Source organism: Micropterus salmoides, unplaced genomic scaffold, assembly GCF_014851395.1.
Source record: "Micropterus salmoides isolate LMB-PRFRI ecotype aquatic unplaced genomic scaffold, ASM1485139v1 Ms_hic_scaffold_2, whole genome shotgun sequence".
Lineage (NCBI taxonomy): Eukaryota > Metazoa > Chordata > Actinopteri > Centrarchiformes > Centrarchidae > Micropterus > Micropterus salmoides.
The window spans coordinates 36221729-36247024 of record NW_024041150.1 but is presented as its reverse complement, the minus strand read 5'-3'; the positions used below and the strand labels follow the sequence as shown (position 1 = coordinate 36247024).

At 40.0% G+C, this 25296-nt stretch overlaps 1 protein-coding gene across 1 annotated transcript in view; it reads left to right on the top strand.

The window, feature by feature from the left end:
* Nucleotides 1-1876: 1876 nt before the first annotated feature.
* The window catches only part of LOC119913226 (serine/threonine-protein kinase DCLK2-like), a 30341-nt gene continuing 6921 nt past the window's right edge, over nt 1877-25296 (top strand). The window contains exons 1-15 of the mRNA XM_038732599.1: nt 1877-2103; nt 2647-4127; nt 10216-10604; nt 16310-16436; nt 17833-17964; nt 18889-18977; nt 19534-19606; nt 20557-20662; nt 21587-21644; nt 22332-22451; nt 22571-22717; nt 23627-23760; nt 23883-23960; nt 24155-24251; nt 25174-25254. Of these exons, the coding sequence (XP_038588527.1) occupies nt 3692-4127; nt 10216-10604; nt 16310-16436; nt 17833-17964; nt 18889-18977; nt 19534-19606; nt 20557-20662; nt 21587-21644; nt 22332-22451; nt 22571-22717; nt 23627-23760; nt 23883-23960; nt 24155-24251; nt 25174-25254 (2067 nt within the window). The 5' untranslated portion in view covers nt 1877-2103; nt 2647-3691. The remainder of the gene's footprint in view (nt 2104-2646; nt 4128-10215; nt 10605-16309; nt 16437-17832; nt 17965-18888; nt 18978-19533; nt 19607-20556; nt 20663-21586; nt 21645-22331; nt 22452-22570; nt 22718-23626; nt 23761-23882; nt 23961-24154; nt 24252-25173; nt 25255-25296) is intronic.

Genomic DNA, 25296 nt, shown 5'->3' with positions numbered 1-25296 from the left:
TATCTCATCCAGATCTGATGAGGGTCCTTTTTTTCTTTCTTTGGTCTGGAACAAACCGCTTAATGACCAACGGTCAGTTACAACATGATGGCTTTTGTGTCTTCTCAGGTTGTGTGTGTGTGTGTGTGTTTGCCTGTGGGGTGGATGTGGAGTCCTTAGTATGTTTTGGCTGTGTGGCTGTTTGCAAATGTATTTTAAAGGAATAGTTTGACACACTTATTTGTCCTCTTTCCAAGAGTTTGAAGAGAATACCAATAATAGTGACATGTCTATGGGGTAAATGTCTAGCTACAGCCAGGACGCATCAGCTTAGCTTAGCACAAAGACTGGAAACCGGGGGAAACAGGTAGCCTGGATTTGTCATAACTTTCAAGGCTCAGTAATTACCACGTTGTATTGTTTGTTTACCCCACACAAAAGCCAAGTATTAAAACAACAACTTGTTTTACAGGGACTATGTCTTGGTCTATTTCCATTCTTTACGCTAAGCTATGCTACTTGTCTCCGGACTCAATCTTCATATTTAATGCACAAACATGAAAATGGATAATCATTCATTATTTACCAAAACAAACTTTTGCTTTAATGTAAAGCATATTGACTAGATTGATAAATTTTCCAGGACATCTTCATAAAGTTTTTTTGCCATTGCCCTATGCAATTGGTATGTTATTTGAATTTTTACTTATAATTATAAAGCAAATCAATGTTGTTTTATTTAACTTGACTACAGTGAAGTTAATAATAGATCCATATTGTTGCTATTTATTATCACATTGCTGAGGCTCCCTACAACTAAAAGTTCAATTGACAATAGCTACATAAGTAATAATATCCACAGCGATGCCCACCACCTCATCAAATATGCAGCTGACTAATGGAGGAGAATTATTTATTACTTCAGTCATTATAGTAATTTATCATCTTTTATTTATTGGATCTTAATTGCTTATGCTAAGTCTTATGCTACTTGTAACCTTTTGTAAAAAAAAACAAAAACAATAAAAAATCCATTATCATTCTCACTAATGATGTTGCAAATGTGGTGGTCTCATGACTAATGTTTAGGGAGGTGCACAGAAAGAGAAAGAGAAAGAAAGACAAACAAGATTATACATGATCTTATGACCTTTTCAACATTTTCCTGGTTTTATTAAGAAAAAGACTTCCATATTCTCTGTTAGATGTTTGGGACAATGAAGCCTTTAATTTACTTGCAGAGAGTTAGAAGAGAACATGAAGCTGCAGCCTGTTAGCTTGGCTTAGCACAAAGACTGGAAACTAATAAATACCTACCTGCACCTCTAAAGCTCAATTAAACAGAAATGCAAAAAATACATGTTTTCTGTTTTTTTTACAGGAGTTATAGACCTACATGTGCCAGACCATTTCCTTGCTGTTTCCTTGTGGTTCCAGTCTTTAAGCTTGAATTCTCATGGCTCAAGCTTAGTATTTAATATGTACATGAGTGGTATCAATTTTAGCATTATAAATTAATTGCCAAAAGGAAAGAAAAGTATTTCATAAACTGTCTAATGGTTCCTTCAAACTGCCTTTAAATTACTTTCAATTTAGTAAAATATATTATCTTTCAGGTTTCTTTAATGTTATTGTGGCCTGTGTTAATAATGAATGGTTTTATTATGGCTGCACCAGTCATGACAATAAAACAAGTGAATTTGAATTTCAGAGAGAACCAGACAAAAGATAGAAAGAGCGAGAGACTGGTAGAGCGAGCTAGACAAAGACCGAGAGGGAGAGAGAGAGAGAGAGAGAGGGAGGGAGGGGAGGAACTTGTCATCAGCCGCGGATGAGGGGAGAGGGGAGGGGAGGGGAAGGGAAGGGAGGGGGTGTTCAGCCGGTCTCTCCTCCCTCTGCTGCAGCGGCCATGCTGCTGTCCGCCGTCTGTCTCGGTGCATCCCGCCGGTGTAACCTGTCGCCGTTGCATCACTGAATCCCGGGTTAGCGGATCGACCTGGACCGGGTGGGCTCGGTCGTAGCGGTTCAGTCCGCCTGGAGCAGCAGGATCCGTCGGACAGAAAACGGCACCGGGGAAAGAGGAGAAAGCCTCCATAGCAACAAACCGGTTTCACGGCATTATTGGTAGGTGCCTCCCTCTCGGTGTGTGTGTGTGTGTGAATGGCGCTGTCAGCCCAGCTTAGCAGTGTTTGGGCGGATTGATGGATAAAGTCAATTCGTTTATCAGATCAAGAAACAGACAAACAGCCGCCAAGGTTTTAGAATAATTTGATGTACGAACTCGTATTTTGCTTCTGGCTTCAGGTAAATTTAATTTGACTGAAAATCGATGGAAATTTCTCACTCTGGCCTTGCAGGAAATTAAATTTCACTAAAAGAAGGTGGTGCATTCAACTTAAAACCTCTTTTGCATGTTTGATTAGGCCGGAACACATTGCACATGCAAAAGCTTGATACCACAGGACAGTGCAGTATTGTGCAAAACATTTAATCCTAATTGAATGCAGACCTGTGCTCAGTATCCTTAAATTACTGCATTAAATATAAATCTTACAATTTTCCTGCACCAGTAGACATGTATAGGCTGAATGTGCCGGTTCGTGCACCTATCAGGATGGGAGATCCATCTTCAGTAAACCATGTGGTTGTCATCTGTTTTTTTGTCAGTGATGGATGGATGTTGAGGATGCTGGAAGACAACGTTTGACTAGGACAGAAACCCCCAAACGAACCAGATTACCAAGACCCCAAACCATCGTGCCAGGTTTAAAACAGGACTGCTGGGACTCAATGGGCTTGAACCAGGTCTGCACAACAGTGTACTTAATTAAGAGCCAGATCACTGGGTCTACAGCTGTGTTACTGAGACTGCAGAGAGGTCAGTGCGAGCGCACGTCCATGATATCAAGTGGAGAGTAGACCTTTGCTGGGATAACTGGATTTCATGGCTTTAAGGTTCTTCATTCAAGCTTGAAATTAGTTGGAGGAAAAATCTTTTGGGAAAGAATTGCTTCAAGTCATAGGCAAGTCGAAGACTGTCCCTAAACTGGTCTGAGGTTTGGTGCCACTAACATGGAAAACATCCATCTACAGCCTAAAGCATCGAACGCGTTCAGTGTTTTAGCACCACTGCATTAAAGCATCAATGAAATACCTGAACTTTAGGATTCTTCTAGTATTAGTATCTTTTTTTCTTGTATTACACCTGGGTTACAGAAAAATTCAGTTAAACTAAAGGTACTACAGCCAGCTCCAGATACAGGTTACCAAACAATACAGTGTTTTTTGGCTCTTCTTGTCCTCGTGCTGGTTCATCAGGCAAACTGGATTAATAAGCATTTTAGAAGTCTGCATGTTGAAGGTCCCAGGGATTACAGCTGGGTTTTGAGAATCTAAAACCACATTTGGATGACCATAACCAGATTACTGTCTACAAAAAGGCTACTGGTTCTACATCACTCTTAATGGGATTGAAATAATATCCTGGTACTAGAAACATTACCAGCTACTGGTTCTACCAGTGAGTCACCAAGCTTACAACATATCTTACAGACTATACAGCAAGTTTTTAAAACTAGGACTAAGTTATTCTTGCTGTAACAAGCTAGAGACCAGGTATCCAGGACAAGTGTTTACTGTTTATTGCTGTTGGAAGATGAATCTTTTGTAGCAGGGACTCTGTCTGTTGACCGCTACTGGACCAGGAATCACCATGTCTTTGAGTAAGACCCTCGAACTGGAGCACTTCGACGAACGCGACAAGGTTCGCCGGGGACGCTCCACCCGCACCAAGAGAGATGAGTCCAACAGCAGCGCTGGCGGTGGGGGGTCCGGCCCCAGCTCCCGGGGCAGCAGCCTGGTCCCTAGCCCTGCCCACAGCGCCAACTGCAGCTATTACCGGACTCGAACCCTGCAGGCGCTCACCTCGGAGAAACGGGCCAAAAAGGTCCGATTCTATCGCAATGGAGACCGGTACTTCAAGGGTCTGGTGTACGCTGTTTCCAGTGACCGGTTCCGTTCCTATGATGCACTGCTCATGGAGCTGACACGCTCCTTGTCGGATAACTTGCATCTGCCCCAAGGAGTGCGCACGATCTACACTATAGATGGCAGCAAGAAGATCACCAGTATGGACGAGCTGATGGAAGGTAGGACTCACAACTTTCTGTCTTTACTCCCCCTTGGTCATAAAATGCAAGACTTTGTCGCCTTTGGACAGAGTCAGGCAAGCTGTTTCCCCCTGTTTCCATTCTTTATGCTAAGCTAAGCTAACCACCTGCTGGCTTTAGCTTCATGTTTAACATACAGACTTGAGAGTGGTATCAATCTTCTCATCTAACTCTTGGCAAGAAAGCAAATATTTCTCAAAATGTCAAACTATTCCTGGTCAGTATAGGACATAACATCATCATTTCGTTACATAAATCGTAAAAATTCGTCACCACCTTGTAAAGGGGAAAGTCTTGAGCAGGTCATTAGGATCAGGATAAAGACCAATCTTGGCATCCTTTTAATGGATTTCTATTGGCTACATAAAGCCTAATCCATTTCTGATCTCTTTATTACAACCAGTTGAGCTCCTGGACCATTTTGTTTCATTGAAATAGTCAAATAGTTTCCTAACATTTAGCGATATGAAGCAAAGGCAGAGCATACCAAAACAACAACAACAAAAAAACAGGATCAAGACACCTCTGGTGGGTAATAGTGGCTTTAAATATGCAGTATGATGGTTTATTGAGCACACAAAATTTAAAAATAGCTCATTTAGAATAAAACTTATTTCATGACATTGAAGTTCTCTTGTGTTTTCTGTCTGTCTGACTACCAGAACTCTTGACGTGTCTCCCACAGGAATAAATGGACCTCAGCTGCACTGTAGCATTACATAATAGTCAGCTACCACTAAGTCGTAAATGTCCAGCCCACCTGTCACTCTCTCCATCGATCCTCCTCCTTAAACCACCTCACTGTCTCCTTCCTCTTTGCTCTCCGTCACACATGCATTATTTATTCCTGTGTACGTCAACGACAGCAGAATGATTAGTAGATAATCAATACAGAGACCATCAGGTACATAGTCTACTGAAGTCAAGAAAATAAAATCTACTTTATATCCACAACAAATCTTACATCCACCATCCAGTCAGACTGCCTCTCTTCTCATTGGGTTACACTTTTAATGATACTTTCCTGTGTTATGCCCTGACCTGAAGTATCAAAGACTTTTTTAAAAAGCATTTATACAACAGTGTAATGTTCATATTTCATATAATGCCTCACAACCTGAAGGTGTGGGGAATCAAACCATCAAACTTTGAGTCACAAGCAAACTGTGTATGAAAGTGAAAGATAGCTGGTAAAAAAATACATGTACATAATGACATTTCTTTAAAACACAACAGCTGTAAAGTCCATCTGCTCTTCCTCTCTTGCCTAAAGTCATTTAGACAGAAACAAACCAGTGGCTGAGTAACATCACTTATCATCAATATTGATGTGTGACTGGTTGTAATGTCCACTAATGAGTGTTAGAGCCAGGAAGCTGTTCAGCCAGAGACATACTAAAAGACAGATGCATTGCTCTTAAGCCCTCTGTGGAGTTAATGAACTACATACAGAGCAGTCCATGACGGCCTGAAAGTCGAAAGCAGGAAACTCGTCATCATTTGTGTATGAGTCGAAATACGATGGATGTCCGCAGAGTGTTTGTTTGGCTGCTTTTCAGCACCAGAAACCTTTAACTGTAGAGATTTAACCAACTGATGTTCACAGATTGGTGTGACTGTTAAATTGAAAAGTAATATTTGTTATGTGCGCAGCTGGAACCGGGACCTATTTTATTTACTTTTTTTGTGTTTGTTTTCCTGAAAATAAATCTCAATCTTGGACTTAATGCCACATTCACACCTTAAGGGTAAAGATGATTAGAAAAGATTATCAGGTTTATGGCTTGTTAGCATCATCAGACAACTCAAGATGGTTGTACGATTGCTAATCTAGGCCGTGTATACAGGACTATATCCATAAAGTCTGGGTTATGTCCATATTCATTAGTTTTGTCAGGGCATGTCCACATATTTAAGCAGTTAAGCAATAAGTTGGATATATTGGAGTTTTCAAAGAAAAGATTATGACTCTGACATGACGAAACTAATCAATGGAACTTTTATAGCGCCATTCGAGCCTTCCGACTACTCCGCTTTTACTCTACCTCACATTCATGCCATTCACATATGAGCTGAGGCAAAAGTCCTCATCAGAAACAGAAATTAACACATTCCCAATTTGGGGTTCAGTTTCTTGACCAAGGACACTTTGACATACAGACTGAGGGAGTTGGGTATCGAACCACCGACCCTCTGAACAATGGAAGACAAGTAACAGTGATACCACTCTGCAGACTTCTAAACTTTGGCCGCAGTCTGAGAAACTTAAAGGTTACATGTTGCAACTAAAGGGCTGCAACAATTTAATATTTTTAATTATTACTGAATATATTTAGATTTCCAATTAAACAATGATTCTTGGAAAGCCAGAAAAATATAAAAAAACATACACCAATTCATCAAAGTTTCCAGAGAGTTGTCTTGTGTTGTCTGAGCAAACAGTCCAAAACCCATCCATCCACCGTCAACCACTTATGCTGTGTACTAAGTCGCGGGGGTGCTGGAGCCAATCTGACATCAGGCGAAAGGTGGGCCATACATATATAACCACTTACACTCACGCCCAAGGACGATTTTAGAGTCACCAATTAACTTAGCCTGCATGTTTCTGGACGGTGGGAGGAAGCCCCCAAAGAGAGCCCACGCAGACACGGGGAGAACATGGAAACTCCACACAGAAAGGCCTGGGACAACCAAGGTTCGAACCTTCTTGCTGTGAGGCGACAGTGCTAACCACTGCACCACGGTCAAAAACCCAAAGAAATTTAATTTACAGTGATTTAAAACAGATAATTAGGGATTTGAGAAGTTGGAATCCATGATTTTGAGTCGTTGTTGCTTAATGAAGTGAATTTCATGATCATCTAACTGATTAAATGTTGTGGTGAGATGTTAATGACCACGTCTCTCAAGCAGGCCGTGAAAATGTTGGAAAAATAAGATTAAAATGCAGTTGTTCATATTCCTATCTGTCCTGTCATGGCGTTCAGTGGGAATTGAACCTGTGACCCTCGTCCATGTTGGTGCCTTGCTCAGCTGGTCAGAAGGCGTGTTTGTGTTTAGTCAGTCAGGTATTTTAATAAAAAACTGACTGACTGTCCAGCTGGTTTGAATTGCAAAGTGAAAGTCAGCATGTGGAGAGACAAGGTCACACACACACATTACCTGTGTGTGTGTGTGTGTGTGTGTGTGTGTGTGTGTGTGTGAACATGTAATAGGGATAAAGAGAGAGAGAGAAAAATGAGGCTGACAAGTCTGTGTGAAAAAGGTGTGTGTGTGTGTTAGATAGCAGGCTTTGCCGCGAGATACAGAGAGAGGTAGAGGGAGGGATAGAAAGACTAGGAGAAAGAGAAGGTGAGCCATTTCTAACCATATAAGGTAAAACAGGAGAGTGGCTGTGGGCTACTGTACATGTGACAGACTGCAATCTGCCTGAGAGGTTTAACACCATTTATGATTTTAATGTAAAACATTTAATTTATTAAAGCTACATCACTCCAAGAAGAAACAAAATAATGAGTATTATTGTGCGTTTAAAATGTTTTAAATCAGATTAGCCAAATTTCTCACCCCTCTCTCATGTATTCCTGTTTAATTGATCGTTTGCTAAACTCCCCTCCTGTCTAGTTTTTGATTTCTCCACGTGCTGAAGTGGTGTGTAAAATGGCTGTAGTTGGAGAAATACAGTGCATGCAGAGAGTTTAGAGGGTTAAACACAAGCAAAGTGTAAAGAACCAATTTAAAAAGAGTGTTTATCTGCTCTAATATAAACTGCACATATTAACATTTACTACCTAATCACTAGCACATCCACTAGCATGGGAGGTGGCCCTGGATGCTATCAGAGGTTCGACTAAGCAACTGTAGCATTATGTTCGCCGTACTCACTGGTCAGCAGTGGATAAGTACTCCGATCCTTTAGTACTTGTAAGAGTAGTTTTATGTTATTCAATGTGGACCCAGTTTTAGGTATTGTATACTACTGGGTAGATTAGCAGTATAGTTCATCATATAAGTATACCAAATGTGAATGGAAATACTCAAAATACCTTAAAATTTAAATATTAGAGCTAAGTAAAGCTGATGATATACAGAGCAACTTTTAGAGCAATCGTGCAGGGTAACGTTGGTGTCAATGGTAATGAGTAAAGAATACTACCGTAATCTCCTTCCCCCACCACTCCGCCACCCGCCCCGCACCGCCGCTATCCGTTCAAAACATAGTCGGACTTGCCACTAGCAACATTGCCCAGCAACATTGCTCAAAAAGTTGCTCCGTGTATCATCAGCTTAAGAGTTTGATATTAGGCTACATTTATTTGTCCTTAAATAAATAATAATAAATAAAACCATTTTTTGCTACTTCATACTTCTACTTTGCTACATTTCAGAGGTAAATATTTTACTTTATACTTCACGACATTAATTTAACTGCTATAGTTACTAGTAACTTTGAGTTTACATAAAAAACACAATCAACTTATTAAATATGATGCACTGTTTCAGATAAAAGGCGCCACAGAGACTCATAGGTGTTTTTAGTTAATCTACTACTTTTAATACTTAATGTACATTTATTGGTTATAATTTTCTCAAGTAAAATTTCATCTACTTACAACTTTTACTTGTAACAGAATATTATTTTGCTACTTTTACTTAAATAAAGGAGCACTTCTTCCACCACTGCTAGTAATACTAGGAATAACCAGCACTACACTGCAACACGAGAACAATGCTGTTTATTTATTTGTATGTTTTCTACAAGCTGACTGACACGTTGTTCAGTTTTCCTCCTCATGTGTCCAGCAGAGAGTTCAGCTCAGAGAGAGAGGGGGGGGAGTGGGTCTGACATCTGCTGTCACCTTCACTTCATACACTGTCCACACACACACACACACACACACACGGTTCGTATTACTAGAGCATTTGACTACAGTTACTACTTTAATAACCTCTGACCCTGAACTCACCTCTTACATAAGAATGGAGCTGTATCATCTTATTTTAGATTATTCAACTATTTACGACGACAATCAACAGCTACAAAACGTATATTGAGCTTTTAGATTTATTTCCTATGCTCAAGCCATCAGTTAATTTCAGTATACAATGGGACATTTGATACAGGCAAATCAGAACTTTGTTGCATTTATTATTGATCCCAGAATGGAAATTTCCTGGCTGCATTTAACACATCCTGATGAGGAGCAGTGGGGGGTTCAGGGCCTTGCTCTGGGGTACCTTTTAGCAGTGGTCCATGCTGGACTCGAACTAGCGACCCTCTAGTTCTGGATCCAAGTCCCCACAGACTGAGCTAATGCCGCCCCAAAATGTTCTTCATGTGTCATTTTTTTTCTTTTCTTTTTTTGTGATAATGCAGTTGCAAGTAGGGACCAGTTTCAAAGGACTTGTTTGTGGTGTGTCTAATGGCACTCCCAACATCTCATTTTTAAATTAAATGGCTGAAACTTGCATCTTTTTGAACTCTGAATGTATTACCTTACTGTATGTTGGGAAACCAAATAAATTTTTCTGGCCTGTTGTTGCTGCATGTTTTGACCATAGACTGTATTTGACAAATAAATGTAGGTCTCAGTTTGATGCCTGGTCTAGTTTTAATAGAAGTTTTTTGGATGTATAAAACCTCTGAAAGCTCACCAGGTCGCCTGCTTGAGCTACTTTTAAGCTGCTAAGATTGCACATACAAATGTAAATGTTTAAACTTTTGTCAATATGGACACATTGTTATATCGATCTGATGTCACGGAGTTGATTTTATTGAAACAATTCAGACTTACTGATATGGTAAACTACAGTAAGCTACATTTTTGAGTTCAGTGACTGAAGCAAATAAAAGCCCGAGCTATTAACTGAAATTTTACAGTATTTGAAAAGATTTGAAATGTTGCTGTTTGGTATCCTTAAACACATCTCTTTATGCTAGAATATGAAACTAAATTATAAGTTAAGATTTGTTTTTGAGCTTTAAAAAAACATTTTTGGTCAAAACATTTCACCTCTCGTCAAACATTACAACCTTTCCTTCTCCCGCCCTCTCTCTGCTCAGGTGAGTGCTACGTTTGTGCCTCCAACGAGCCTTACCGAAAGGTCGACTACACCAAGATCGCCGTGCCAAGCTGGAAGCCAGGTGCCAGCAGCGGGACAGGCCCTGCAGGCTCGAGCCGGCCCTCCACGGCGTCCACGGGGGTGTCGGCGAGCACCCCTGTCGTCCCAAAAGATCGTCCTGAGGTTCGGGAGGGCAGAGAGAGCAAAGACTTTATCAAGCCCAAGCTGGTGACGGTGATCCGCAGCGGCGTGAAGCCTCGCAAGGCGGTGAGGATCCTGCTGAACAAGAAGACTGCTCACTCCTTCGAACAAGTGCTGGCCGACATCACAGAAGCCATCAAGCTGGACTCCGGGGCCGTGAAGAGGCTGTACACGCTGGATGGGAAACAGGTGAGGGGATGTTTTTCTTTTCCTGCTTTACCTCAGAAATCTAAATCTAAATTAAAGAACGTATATGAAATTCATCCCATTGAAACACGGATGCTTTGACCGTATGTTCAGATATATTCAGCAGCTTCTGTGGAGGAAATGTTTTAGGTTTTGTTATCGGTCCTTCAGAAACGAAGAGTAAGGGCTTCTTTCTAGAGACATTCAACAATCATACAGGGAGAAATCCAACAAGTAAGCCACTCAAACATCAATTTCCACACACCCCTGAGCTGGAAATAGACCAGAATGCAAAGTTGCAGTAAATGTGTTTTTTTTTTTCTAAGGGATAACCTTTTACGTTCACTTTTTCTTTACAGCACAGGCTTCTGCTGTTGTTAATGCTCTTTTCACAAATGCGGAAAACCAATGTTGAAGGACTGAGTTCAGGTTCCAAGGCTTCAGGCTACAAAACTCCCTTTGAACAGGCAGAAACCTTGAGCAGAACCATGACTCTGACCCGTGACGGCCATCTGCCTCGACCGGTTGGGGGGGAGAATGAGAGTAGCCCAACTTCCACACAGAGATTTTACACAATAGTAATGGTGGTAGTGGAACAGATATCAATGATAATAAATAACAGTAACAATACTGATAGCATTAATAATACAAATTATAATAGGACTAATGATAATAATTGTAGCAGCAGGTGTCTACGGGAAAGACACCTGCTGAAGAAGTCAAGTTAGAAATCCCCCGGCAGTCTAGGCCTATAGCAGCATAACTAAGGGATGGTTCAGGACTCACCTGAGCCAGCCCTAACTATAAGCTTTATCAAAGAGGAAAGTCTTAAGCCTACTCTTAAATGTGGAGATGGTGTCTGCCTCCTGAACCCAAACTGGAACCTGGTTCCACAGGAGAGGAGCTTGATAGCTGAACGCTCTGGCTCCTAGTCTACTTTTGGAGACTCTAGGAACCACAAGTAACTCGGCTGTAGTGGGTTAATAAGGTACTATGAGCTCTGTAGGTTATAATTGTGCCTGACTGACTGATTGTTGTTTGATTGGGAATTTGATGTGTTTCTTAGACGGTTGACAGTAGAGAGATGAAAGGAAATGGGGAATGACACGCAATAAAAGTCCGTGGCCGGACTTGAACCAGAGACGTTGTGGTTCATTGTCAGTGCCTTGAACACCTAAAGCCTCCAGGACGCCCCAAGCCGTAGTTCTTAAAAACGAATAACATGAGTAAAACTGAAACACATATCATTGAACAATGTGTTATTTTCTATGTGAGTTTGCATATATTTGTCATAGCAAGGCATCCTTTATATTGATATCTAAAATCTATATTTATTGTGATTTTTCTCTAAACGGCAGTAGAATCAGACAAAACTCTGAGAGAAAGTGGGTTGACCAGAAATGCACTTTATCAGAAATTTACTGCTTTGTATTGATTTTGTATAAAAGAGCATCTTTAGAGTGTAATTTTCCACTTGAAGTGTTTGGCCACTTAGTTCAGTCTCTTTGAAGCTTAATATTTGGGGCTTTTAGCTAAAAGTGCCGTCTGTTTAAAGCCCTCAAACTGCGACAGTCAGCTAAAGTACATTTTCCCCCTCGTCTTGTTGAACAGACTCTGAATATGCTCTGATCCTCTCTGAAACGCTTCTGTGCATATTGAGTTAAGGATTGTGGATTTAAACGTATCACACACACACACACACACACACACACACATATTGAAGTTACAGATGAGCGTGTTGGCTGTGACATATGACAATGGGGAGCTGAAGAAAAGCAGAGACAGCAGCGAGCTTGTTGCAGTGAACGCAGCTCAGATTTACATCCACAAACACACACCAGACTACCCAATAAGCAAAGTCTCTGTTCGCCTTTGCTCAGATGTTGCTGCAGCATCGGCCTTGAGAAAATAAAAGCAGTGTTAACATACGGCGCCTTCAGAATACAAGCATCCATTAAATTACCACACTTTAGCTTTCTTATCATTTTTATTTCTAAAATCATTCCCCCTGAAAAATATTCTGCTTGTTTTGGATTTTAAATGTACTGTATTGAATCAATTTTGATACTTACACAAAAATAAGATAATTTAGCAGGTAGTACATAAGATACACAAGTAATACATACAAACAGAACAGTTAGAAAAAGTCTATAAAAACAGAAGTAAAGGATTGCTAAGACAACAGCTGAACAGCATTTACGTAGTTTTAATGTCTTTATTTGTTTAGGTGTGAAGAAATGCAAAGTGACAGTATGTAGTTTCTATGTGCAGGTTTGGACACACAGCAGCACCAATGAGTGAGAATTAGCAGTGAGGTCACGTTAGGAAAATCCACACGGTGAGACTATGGAAATATTGGGAGGCTGATTATCTCACACTGGAAGAGTTCTGGTGAAATGTAAATGTCTCTGTGTTAGACGACCGGCTGTCTAATAAAGATATAGTGTAGGCGTAAAGTTAAATTTGGTTCTCGTTTGTCACCCCATGTAAAAAATTTAGGGAATCATTAACTATGTTGAACACAAAGTAAAATTGTCCCGGTTTTGTTGAGATGTTTCATTTCGAGTGTGTTGATTTTGAACTGTGTATAAATCTATTTTTATTGCTGTTTCACTTCAGTTTTATTTTTTTAATTATTTGTTGTAGTAAAATGTTTTTGATGTTTTTGTTAAATGTTCGAGTTCACTTTTTTTTTTATGTAGAGGTTTTTGTGTGCGTGTGTTTCCATCGTCTGAAGATTTGGGCCGGCTTATCTGTCAGTTTTTATTTACGATTATCAGATGTCTGCACATTTTAGTCCATACTTTGTAAAACCCTGTTTAGTTGTTTGTACATTCACCTTTTTAACAATCTAAAAGACGTCTGATCAACTTCATCTTTCAACAAAAACAGCTGTCAGGTCAGTTTTGGAAATCAGAGCCAAAGAATTTAGTTGATTAATCCATCTGTCAATGAATTCAACAGAAAATGAATTTTCAACTATTTTGATAATCAAATGAAGGTTTAAGTGGTCCGTTTTTTAAAAATGTGTACATTTAAAGGTCCTGGGAACCCATGTTTATGTTTATTTACTGTTGCCATTCATTGTATAGACTAGACAGGTAATCAAGAAAATAATCAGTGGATTAATCGATGATGAAAGTAATAATAACCAACCTTAATTTAGTTGCATTTTTTGCCAGTTCAACACAACTAATGCAGGAATATGTAATTTTTCAGCACATGAGAATACAAGCTTTTCTTCACAAACAGTGATTAGTTTACTGCTAATTAAGGCTTTTAGTTTGAAGGCAACGTGTCATAACGAAGGCTTTTATTCTGTCAGACGCCGTCACTCCAGACTCAGTCAGTCTGAATGAAACAAGGCCAAGGTTTGTGTGTGTGTGTCCTCCCTTCGTCTTTTCAGTTTGTGCAGCCACTTCAAACAGCGGGACAGAAACCCCGGCACACAAACACACACACTTTGACACTGCAGTGTGGTCGCCATGGTAACCAGCCATCCACATACACACAGACTGTGCAGCTCCGGAGGCGTTTAGTAAAAAGTAAAACAGGAGGGGGAACGATGGGACCGAGGAGGAGTGAGGGGGTAAAATAGAGGACAAAAGGAGGGAGGAAAGGAAAGGAGGAGGGATGGAGGAGGAGGAGAAGTAGGAGGAGAGGATGAAACAAGGAAAGAGATGGAAGAAAAATAAGGTAGAGGGGGAGAAGAAGAAAAGGTGTTACGTTGTTGTGTGAATACACAAAGAAACAGTTGTGCCTGTGCTGCAGCCAGTTTCTCTACACTGTGCATCGTTAAAATTCCTTGGTAGTACAACACCATCTTTCTTTATTTAAGAAATACTTGGGAAATATACGTAGTTACATGAGAAGATCAATACTGCTCTCGTATCTGTCCGTTTTGAAGCTGCACCCAGTTAGCTTAGCAAAGCTGGCTCTGTCTAAAGGTAATAAACTCTGCATACCAATACCTCTAAAGCTCATTAATTAACCCACTCTGTTCCATCCATACAAAATTTTAAGTAATAACGGTAGCTACGACAAGATATCACATGGGACATTTTACTGCAGAGCAAGTACTTTTACTTTTAAGTAAATTCAGCTAACAGTACTTTACTTTAGGTCCTCATGATATTAAAATCCATGTTTAAGTGTATTTATATCACAGGTCTGGTGCTATACCTGCCGTCGTTTTGTAGGTATTCTTGATGGTATTTTAGAGTTTGTCATTTCCTGAAATACGATTAAAAATGTCGATGGCTCAACCTGCACTCGGGCGTGTGTTAATTAAAGCGTCCAATGAAAAGCTTTTTCAATTTTTATGACACCACCGGAGCACAGTGTTTCTGGTGGCCCACCGGGCCTCACTGATTACTGTACGAAAACACAACTTTTTTACTTTATTCACTAAGTTGTGTGAAACTGGATCATATTTTATGGAGAAAATATATTCTGGTTTTCGCTCTGATGTCCTCTTTGCTTTGTCTCAACTCTTTACAGTTTGCTGATGGACAACTTCTGCCACCTAGCTGCTAATTAGCTCAGATGGCCGTGAAGCTAGTGGTCATATTAGCCGACTCTGAACTCGCAGATTTTAAAGAGGTTATATTATACTTTCCTCCTTTATTGTGTTAAATATCTTTTTTTGTGCATGTAACAGGTTTGCAAAGTGAAAAAGCCCAAAGCACAAAGGGAGTTTCCATCTCCTAACAGCTCGTTTGTAGTCCAGCCTTTACTTCCCTAAACTATCTGCGTCACAATGTAACACTCGTCATAATGCTCGCCTAGTGACTAGTGTGGCAAATAACGTTAGAAACCCTCGAGGCAGTCTATGGACATAAAGTTGTTGCTGTGATGTAGAGACAGTGCTCAGTTAAAACTTTACAAATAACTGAAACATCTTGCTCCAGTCCTGGTTGCGAAGGTGGTTCGGGTTTTTCTGCCTGTGTTTCGGGATTAGACTTCGCAAACATGTACGGCTAAACGGAAGCCGCAGTTAACCGGCTGAAGCGGCTTTTCTTTGGATCACGCTACCCTGCTTGTCAGGGCCCGCCTTACTCTGCTTCTGATTGGCTAGTAGTCCTGAACTAGGAACTGCACATGTGCAACTCCCAACAAAGATCGAATAGAAGTAAGATGCCTCACTCTGTCCAACATGCAGGGTGGAAAGAGGAGCTGCAGCAATGTGCAGTATGACAAAAACATGGTGTTTTTTGAAAATGAAACTATGTAAACCTGTTCTGGTACAACCCCAAAATGACATTATGAACCTGAAAATTAGCATGATATGACCTCTTTAAATGCAGGACTTTTACTTATTGTTATACGTCTTTCACCGCTGACAGTTTCTGATGTGACCCGACCTCAACTCTTTCTCTCTCTCTGCTTAATCCGTCCTCCCTCACCTCTGTTGATCCCTCTTTTCTTCACCTGTTCATCTCCCACAATCCCCCCCCCCCCCGTCTGCCTAAATCCGGGACATTTTGATGCACGATTTGTATTTAATCCTCAAGACAGTTCTTAGACAGCACAGTGTGTGTTTGTTTCTGTGTGTGTTACCATTGAAGCACTGCCAGCGGCAAACACGATCAGACTATTCCCAGCTGTCGTCAGCTTTGTCTCACACACACACACACTGCAGTGTTTTTTGCATTGCATGAGTTTGATTAATCAATTGTGTGTGTGTGTGTGTGTATGTGTGTGTGTAGCTGACCTGTCTGCAGGATTTCTTTGGGGATGACGATGTGTTCATGGCGTGTGGACCGGAGAAGTTTCGCTACGCTCAGGACGACTTTGTGCTCACACACACCAGCAAAACACCAGCTTTTGTTAACGGTGAGAGACACACACATTTTAATACCCGTACTTTCTGAATGTGTCATGTTTCCTCTAATTTATTAGACTTGATTGATGCAGTACTTGTTTCTGATGTGGTGCATTGCGTGTGGCACTCGGACTATCCAATAAATTTAAAATCTTGCTCAACCGAATATCCAATTATATTTATTTGTTTGTTTTAGGTTGACGTGTATATATTTCTTTGCCTTCTTTGTCGATTTTGACACTAATGAAGACACGGCAGTGTTGAAATGTTGGTCTGCTTGCACAATTAGGCTGAGAGTCAATAAATCCCTTTTTTTTCCTTTTGGAAAGAGCATTATGTTTTCTTTTTTCTAAAAATATTTTTATTGGAGAAGAAATAACATTCAATCAGTACAGTCAGTACGAGAGTAGGATAGTTGGATAAAGAATGAAAAAAGAGTCAGGCTCAAATAAAATAACAAAATAGAAACCCTAATCCCTCCCAACACTGTGTGGTATGGCAACACATTCTCACTCCCATCTCGTCACATATTGATGCTTGGTCAAGACCCTCGCTTTTTAACGCCCTGGGTACCCCTTTAGCATCATTTAGCAACGTTTATGGCTCCGCAGTCAAGTTAGCAACAATAAATATGCAATGTCAGGTTAGACATTGTGAAACATTGCAGTTTGATTAGGTTTAGGAAAAGATCAAGGTTTGGGTTAAAATAACCACGTTACATACGTCAGTTAACTTATATAAATTAAGTAATGTTACTTGTGTAACTTACGCTACTTACGTACAGTAACTTCAATAAAAACATTCAATGTTGAGTTTTTGCTTCACATGGGAAACGAACACCGGCCTCCTGGTTGAAAGTTCGGTTTGTGTTCCGCCCGTCCAACCCAACCACCTCCTTACTCAGTCTCTTCTGTTAAATATCATATACCGTTCAAAAGTGACACTACAGAGCTTCCCCCAGTGCATTCAACTGTGACGCCAAGGGGCTTCCCCCAGTGTGTTACTGGTGCCAACAGGTCTTGACGATGCGTGTGACGACTTGGAAGTGAGAACGGGTTGGGTATTCATGCACCTCATATTACACATCTCATCCAGAGCTCCAAATCAGTGCGATCAAAAAAAAGAAAAACGGGTGATAATTACAAAAAAATATACACACAGGAACATAATATTAATAAAATACAATGATTGACACAAATAAAGTGGTCCACATCCTATAAAGGTTTAAGACCGCATAAGTTACAACTACAATACTTACAGATATAAATAAACTCCTTTTGTGAGCCACATTACCAGCAGGGGTATCGAATGCACATACTGTTAGTCTTGTGTTATTTACATATCTCTAAATGATTACTTGTAAGAACAAATGTGATTTAATTTTCGTATCTCTCTCTCTCCCCCCAGAGTGCAGAGCCAAGGTACCTCGCTCTACCATTCCTCCTAAAAGTACAACTCCCAAGACCCCTAGCAGCTCCAGCTTCTCCTCCTCGAAGACGCCACCCAAAGGCACACCCAGAACAAAGTCTCCTGGCCCAGGTGTGAACCAATGGGACACCACCCTAACAGATAATCAATAAGAGAAATGAGTATCTGGTTAAAATTTTCTTTCAGTCAAAGAAAATCATGATTTACTGTCATATAGTTGTATGTTTTGGTCATTGTTATTTATATTTTGGGCCAATTATGGCAGTTTGCCGGCACACTTGGTTGTTTTCCAGCCCTGGAGAACCAAATATGAGCCGGCTCAGGCCCAGATGTAGGTTCTGGTTTTGGGTGAATGAGGACATGAGCCAAATCGGGTTGAAAATGATCTTCAGGTAGCAGGAGTCGGGTCAGTTTTGGCTCAATGTTGGTACCTGAAATTGGTCCACATAACGTCAGTCCAGCAACCAGCCGTGATTGATTTAGGCTGCTGTTTGGGAAAGCAGTTTGTATTTCACTACAATGCTCTAGAGCAGGGGTTTGCTTTGGGGGACGTGAACGGTATAATGTTGCCATGGATTTAGTGACTTACGATGTGGAGTAAAAACTGTGGAGAACCATTTAAGGTTTGCCACATTAGCCTTTAACACTTCCTGTTTGCAGTGTAGCCATGGATGTACAGACAACTATCACTGGATTACTTTGATACTGAAGGAAACGTGATGATTCTCAGGCAAGTTCTGGAGTTATGAGGGGCATCTTTTTTTCCCCTATGATTTCTGAGCAGACATATGGATATTTACTCACAAGGTAATGATGACCTCGGAGAGTGTATGTCACAATGAATCAAAAAATATCCCTATAATGTCTGTGTGTTCAAATGACTGAGAAGGAGTGGGAGTGTTGCTGTAATCGTGTGAGCTGTGTGTTAATAAGTCAGCAGTTTGGAAACCTCTGCTCTAGGTCCCCCTGAAATGCTCTAATAGGTACAATTACCAGATTATTTTGACCAACCAGATGGCTCCTTTCTCTTGTCAGCCAATGAGCCCGCAGGATCGCAGTCAGGCGGGAAGTCGTCCAGGTCCAGCCCCTCCCCCACCAGCCCCGGAACACGACGCAGCCTCAAGGTCAGATTGATTGATTGGTTGATTCATAAATTAACTGATTACAAGGGCTGCAGTGACACAATAATTTCCATCTCTAGTAAAAAAAACAATCTTGAATCAAACACATTTCATGTCAAACAAACACAACGTTAATACAGATCAATGTGTGGAACAAAACAGAATAACAAATGTGTTAAAGTGGAGTTTATCTAGCTTGAAGCCAAATCTTGTGCATTAAGTAAACAGCTTGTCTTATAGATGAAAAGCTGATTGAAAAAATATTGACGTAAACAAAGCGTTGAAAGCATAAGAAAACAATCATTTAAGTTTAGTTTTATGCATTAAACGATCTGTCAATCCTTTTATTTTAGGTTAGTTTTTAATTAAATTAGATTTAGATTATCATTTAATCCTCATCGTGCGTTCATGTGTCTTCATCACCTGACTTGTTCTGTCTCTTTTTATTTAAATCTTGAATCAGCAATTGTTTTCTTGCTTTTGTCTCCTCTCTTTCTACTCAGATTTCACACATTTCGCTCAAACAAACACTAAAATCTTCTCTTATTTTTCGGTACAGATGTCTCCGCGGCATGCCTCCTCCACAGATGTGAACGGGGAGGCCGAGCAGCCAGAGGACACCACGGTCGAAGGTGTGTGTGCGCGTTCATGTTTTGATGTTTACATTTAATAGTCTATGCGTGTATCAATGCCTGAAATCAGCAGGACTCTGAAAATCCATATTGTTGAGATAGAAATGTGTTGAAAGCCGGTGTTAGAGGTTAGTGTCATTGATTCAGGATCTCAAACTACAAGGCAAATTAAACCTATGGATTTAAAGTTTAGGGTCACTTTTAAAGCTCTCATCCCAAACCAACGGTGGAACGTAACAAAGTACATTTATCCCCAAGTACTAATTTAAGGCCCATTTAATGCTACTTTCTACTTGTACTCCACTACATCTCAGAGGCAAATATTGTACTTAGCCTACTACTTCACTTTATTACATCTGTCTGACAGCTTTAGTTCCCTTTCAGATTACAATTTTCCTGTGTAGTGAAAACCATGTTTGAATGTAAATACAAGATACAAGGAAGTAATAAAAACTACAGAGACTATAAAAGCTTTGAATTTAAACAGAATGGACCTTTTACAGCGAGTGTTTGAGTTTGACTCTGTCCAGATTTTTTTAAAGCCAACTTTTTGATAAAAGAGCTGCGTCATCCAAGTTTAAAAAAAACATCTTTATGACAGTGATTCAGAGCGTTACCTTAAAAACCCCAAAGCCTAAAAACTTTCAAGTGGCTGTCTCAGTCTTCAAGTGAATTTTTAAAACAGCATCTCAAGAGTGAAGAGCCCTAAAAAAAAAACCTCTCTCTGCAGCAGTGTGAGGCAGCGGCAGCTTAACCGCATCGAGCCTGCGCTGACTTGAGGTGTGAAAGAAGACAGAAAACCTTTTGAGTTTCTGGGTTCAAGAGTGAATTTTCAAAGCTGACATCTTAATGAAACTTAGCTGGCTGGTGACATAGAGGTGATGGGCTCAACTTGAGTAAGTCAACACCCAGATTACAGACTAAAAAAAAAAAACTCCCTTCTCCTGCAGTGAACGGTAATCGGTCCGTTTCTTCCTCCATCATCAACGAGAAGTACAAAGTCGGGAAAGTGATCGGAGACGGAAACTTTGCCGTGGTGAAAGAGTGCGTGGAGCGGTAAGGAGCATTACAACAAAAACAGTTTAAATAATGAAAATGACACATAAGACACTCCAAATACCCCCTAATTTAGTCTTTTTACCCTTTATGTATTTATTTATACATTTTTAACAAAACAGTGTTAATAAATATATATATAATGCACACACAGAAAATGTATAAACGCATAATTTCAATTAGGATAAAATGGAACAACAAACAATGGATCAAAGTGTATAAAAGAAGCACTAAAGTAAGGAATATATAGGAAAACTGCAAGAATTCATGCAGAAATGAAAAATGTTGCTAAAACAATACCAAGAAGCAAATAATGCAAGAAACATTCATGTTGTCTTGAATAGAAAGCGGTCAGGAGTGTGCTAATGAATGAAATTAGCAAAGTAGATTGCCCACATAATCAATGAAGGGAAAACAGACTCTATTTTTAAATGAACTTCCGTCTGAATAAATGACCTTCAGCGTATAAAAGAGATTCATTGTTGAGCGAACAATGAAGCAAACTCTGCAGCATTCAACAAACACTAGGTTAAATTCCCATCATGCTCCTCTCTCACTGAGTTTATATTGAATATCAGTTTATAGGACAATCTTTTATAAAGAAATATTTCATGATAAAACAGTAAATCAGATCTGGATGATTTCAGAATAACACATTTTTACTTCAGTAGCAATTGGTCAGTAAACAGAAAATCAGTCAGCTATTATGATATCGGTAACAGTTTAAGTCACTGATCATTTTTAATTTTTTTCATGTCATCGTAAACTGAATTGTTGATTGGATAAAACAAGGCGTCAAGTCATGCAGTTAACTTAATAGTTTATTTAAAACACAAGTGTTAGTTAAAGCTCTCGTTTCTGTCGTGATAATTCAAATTTTGTTTAGATTGATGCATCAAGTTTCTGCTTTGTTGTGATTGACAGCTCGACGGGACAGGAGTACGCTCTGAAGATCATCGACAAAGCTCGCTGCTGTGGGAAGGTAACACTGATTTACAGCGTTCATACTTTGTGTTGAAAAGAGTGCAATCAACAGTTTTAACACACAAAGGGGAGGCAAAGGTCCACCTGCTGGTCACATCTGTCACTCACACCTCAGAGCTGATTGATGATTATACCAAGAGCTGAATTAAAGTGTTTAACCCCACACAACCTTTACCCTTTTAGAAATGAGCATTCATCTATATCATTTATGTTGTCATGTTTATTGCCTTTTCTGATATCACCATGTGTGTAAAGATGTTTGTTACATGTGAATATTCAAGTTATTGTAGTGGTTTGTGTGTGTATATATATTTCTATATAAAACAGTTATGGAAGTAGCACATTTATTTATATATCAGCTGCAAACGTGTCCCACAGTCCCAACTGATATTCAGAAAGAACAAGGACAAATTCAATCAAGTGCAGAGTGTGTAGTTCAGGCAGGCTGGGAGATTGGACAATTACCAGCAAATAGCAGGTTGATTCTGCCTCTGCAGAAAGCTTGAAAACTTGTCGGCTCAAGTCTTGGTGGTTGGTGAGGTTGTTGTGCAGCACGCTGCTGTTTAATGTCTTCATATGTAATCAGGAATTTCTGAAACGGTTGGTTTTCATGGTTGAGTTGCGGTGGTTTCTGTAAATACATATTTGGCTTCAGATCAGGATGTGATATTCTGTGTGCGAACAGGAGCATCTGATAGAAAATGAAGTGGCGGTGCTGCGAAGGGTTCGACATCCCAGCATCATCCAGTTAATCGAGGTGGATGAAACGCCCAGTCAGCTGTTCCTGGTCATGGAGCTCGTCAAGGTGCCTCGTCTTCTCTTCTTCTTCTCTTCTTCCTGTTTGTGTGTCTTTGCAGCTGAGAATATGAAGAAATATTTAAATCATGTGAAGAATTACTGTTTTAATGCCTCTGTCTGCTTCAGGGCGGTGACCTGTTTGATGCCATCACCTCCTCCACAAAGTACAGCGAGCGTGATGCCAGCGCCATGGTGTTCAACCTGGCCGGAGCCGTCAAGTACCTGCACCGAATGAACATCGTCCACCGAGACATCAAACCAGAGAACCTGCTGGTACAGCACACACACGCACACAAGATAGATAAATGCCAAAACAAAAGAAATATAAAATAAAAGCACGCTTTTATTTTGGCAAGTTCCTGTTTTTGAAAAACTATTCAAACAAACTGGTACACAAATGAAGCACATATGTTTATCCCACATTAACTGTAGTTTGTATTAGTTGAGTGGTAATGAGGTTCTGTATGTAATTACACATAAATAAGACAAATACATTTAAAAAAATTTTTTTAAAAACAAGTTTAAATGGAAGTCTGGGTTCATGAATATATGAGTGGAGCCATATTCATTTTTTTTCTGAATACTTTGGAGAATTTTAAATGATTTGCTGTAGCTATAACTGGTAAGAATACACTAAAGGAATAGTTCATCATTTTGTCAAATACACTTATTAACTAAGACAAGAAGATTTGTACCGCTCTCCCATCTGTACGGTTAATATAAGCTACAGCCAGTGGTCGGTTAGCTTAGCTTAGCATAAAGACTGGAAATCAGGGGAAACAGCTAGCGCTGTTCAAAGTTTACAGAATTCACCTAGCTGCCCCTCTAACACTCAGTAATTAACAAATTATATCTTGTTTGTTTAATCTGTACAAACTGAAGTGGAAAAACAACGATTTGTTGTTTTACAACGTTATAAACTGGACTGTTTCTTGGCTCTGAGCTGTTGCCAGGCCCCAATTTAATTGTCATCTTCTCATATAACTCAAAATATGGAACTATTTGTTTAAAAATCTGTTTCACATGTTTACTCTAAAGCATTAAAATATTTATAGCAGTAATTGATTTACTTATTTCCTGTATGAGCTGCAGTGAATCTACTGTTTGGTGTAAATCTGCGTCAGCTTCAGTCTCTGTGTGTCTTGTGGGAGGATTTGAAGTGTTTGTGTCCGTGACCTGCAGGTGTGTGAGTATCCAGACGGCACTAAGTCACTGAAGCTGGGTGACTTTGGTTTAGCGACGGTGGTGGAGGGGCCTCTGTACACTGTGTGCGGCACACCGACGTATGTGGCCCCAGAGATCATCGCCGAGACGGGGTGAGAGAGAAGAAGAGCAGCTAATCGATTTCAGGGTGGAAAAGTGTAACTGACACTTATATTAAACCGTGTGTGTGTGTGTGTGTGTGTGTGTGTGTGTGTGTGTGTGTGTGTGTGTGTAGCTACGGCCTGAAGGTGGATATCTGGGCGGCGGGAGTGATCACCTACATCCTGCTGTGTGGATTCCCTCCATTTAGAAGGTCAGCGTGTACAAAGTTTTCAAATTATCAATTTTTATCTAGTCCTGTATTGTTAATCCATTTATTTATTTTACTAATATAGTGTCTTATTTTGTATTATTTTCAAATTGAGTTTTTATGCTGTTGAATAATAAATATAAAGTCATCTTTGTCATTTTGGTCCAGTTAATTCTCCCTCCTCTTTTGCTCCTCAGTGAGAATAACATCCAGGAGGAGTTGTTTGATCAGATCCTCAGAGGGAAGCTGGAGTTTCCATCTCCAGACTGGGACACAATCAGCCTGCCAGCCAAGGTACCTCTCATAATTCTGACAGTGAATATGTCGTCAGGTGGAGCGTTCAATTTAAAAATTGTATTAAGTTTATTTTAACATTTTCAAAGCTGTTGGATTGTCTGATTAACAACAATCTTTTAGTAATAAGGGCTGGCTTTGACTACTTAGTGAGTTGTGTCCACAGAATCAAGTGTCGAAAACCGTCAAATACTTTAAGTTGTCACCTGATGTGTGGTCAGGTTTGTTTTGCTTACTTAGTTAAAACATATCTTAAGTATTTTCCAACCTGGGCCCTGTTTTTCCTTATGTTTTGTTATGTGACTAATCGGACAACATTATTTGAAACTGGTCCAGTGAAACAGGGCTGCAACGTAATCCTTGTGGGCAATTGCGCCAAGTACTTACACTGAAGTGCTTGTTTTTGCTGCTGACATGCTCAAATTGAATTACAAGTGTCTGACAACATAGAAATGATCCCAACAGAGACAGATCTTTTTGTTTCACCAGAAACGGTCGCTATATCACTCTTGTCAAAGCCACCAGACTCCCTTGACAAAAGGTTGTAATTTTACCTCTCTGATTTACCGCTGCCTTGATCAGTTAGTTTGTGTTACTGTGTGACGTTTGTGTATTTAACCCTTTTAAAATACCAAAGTCACACAGTAACACAAACAAACTAACCGACCAAGGCAGCAGTAGCCCAGCAACCCCATGTATTGTGAGGTAAAATTACTGTTTTTATCAATGGAGTCTGGTGGGTTTGATGAGAGCGATTTACCAACAAAAAGTATCTTACTCAAAACTTTAGGTTGCTTCAAAAGCTTCAGAATCTAAATGGCCTTTATGTAAAACTCCCACCAGGTGTTTTTTTGCAATTGATTGAACATGAATTCAGAGAGTTTACTGCAGGCTGCTAACACTCACATGACCTGTTCCTCAGATGCTGATTAGTCAGATGCTGCAGGTGAACGTGGACACTCGTTTCACTGCCGAGGAGGTCCTGTCACACCCCTGGGTGACTGTAAGTGCACACACACAAGAAACATGTAAACATACAAACACT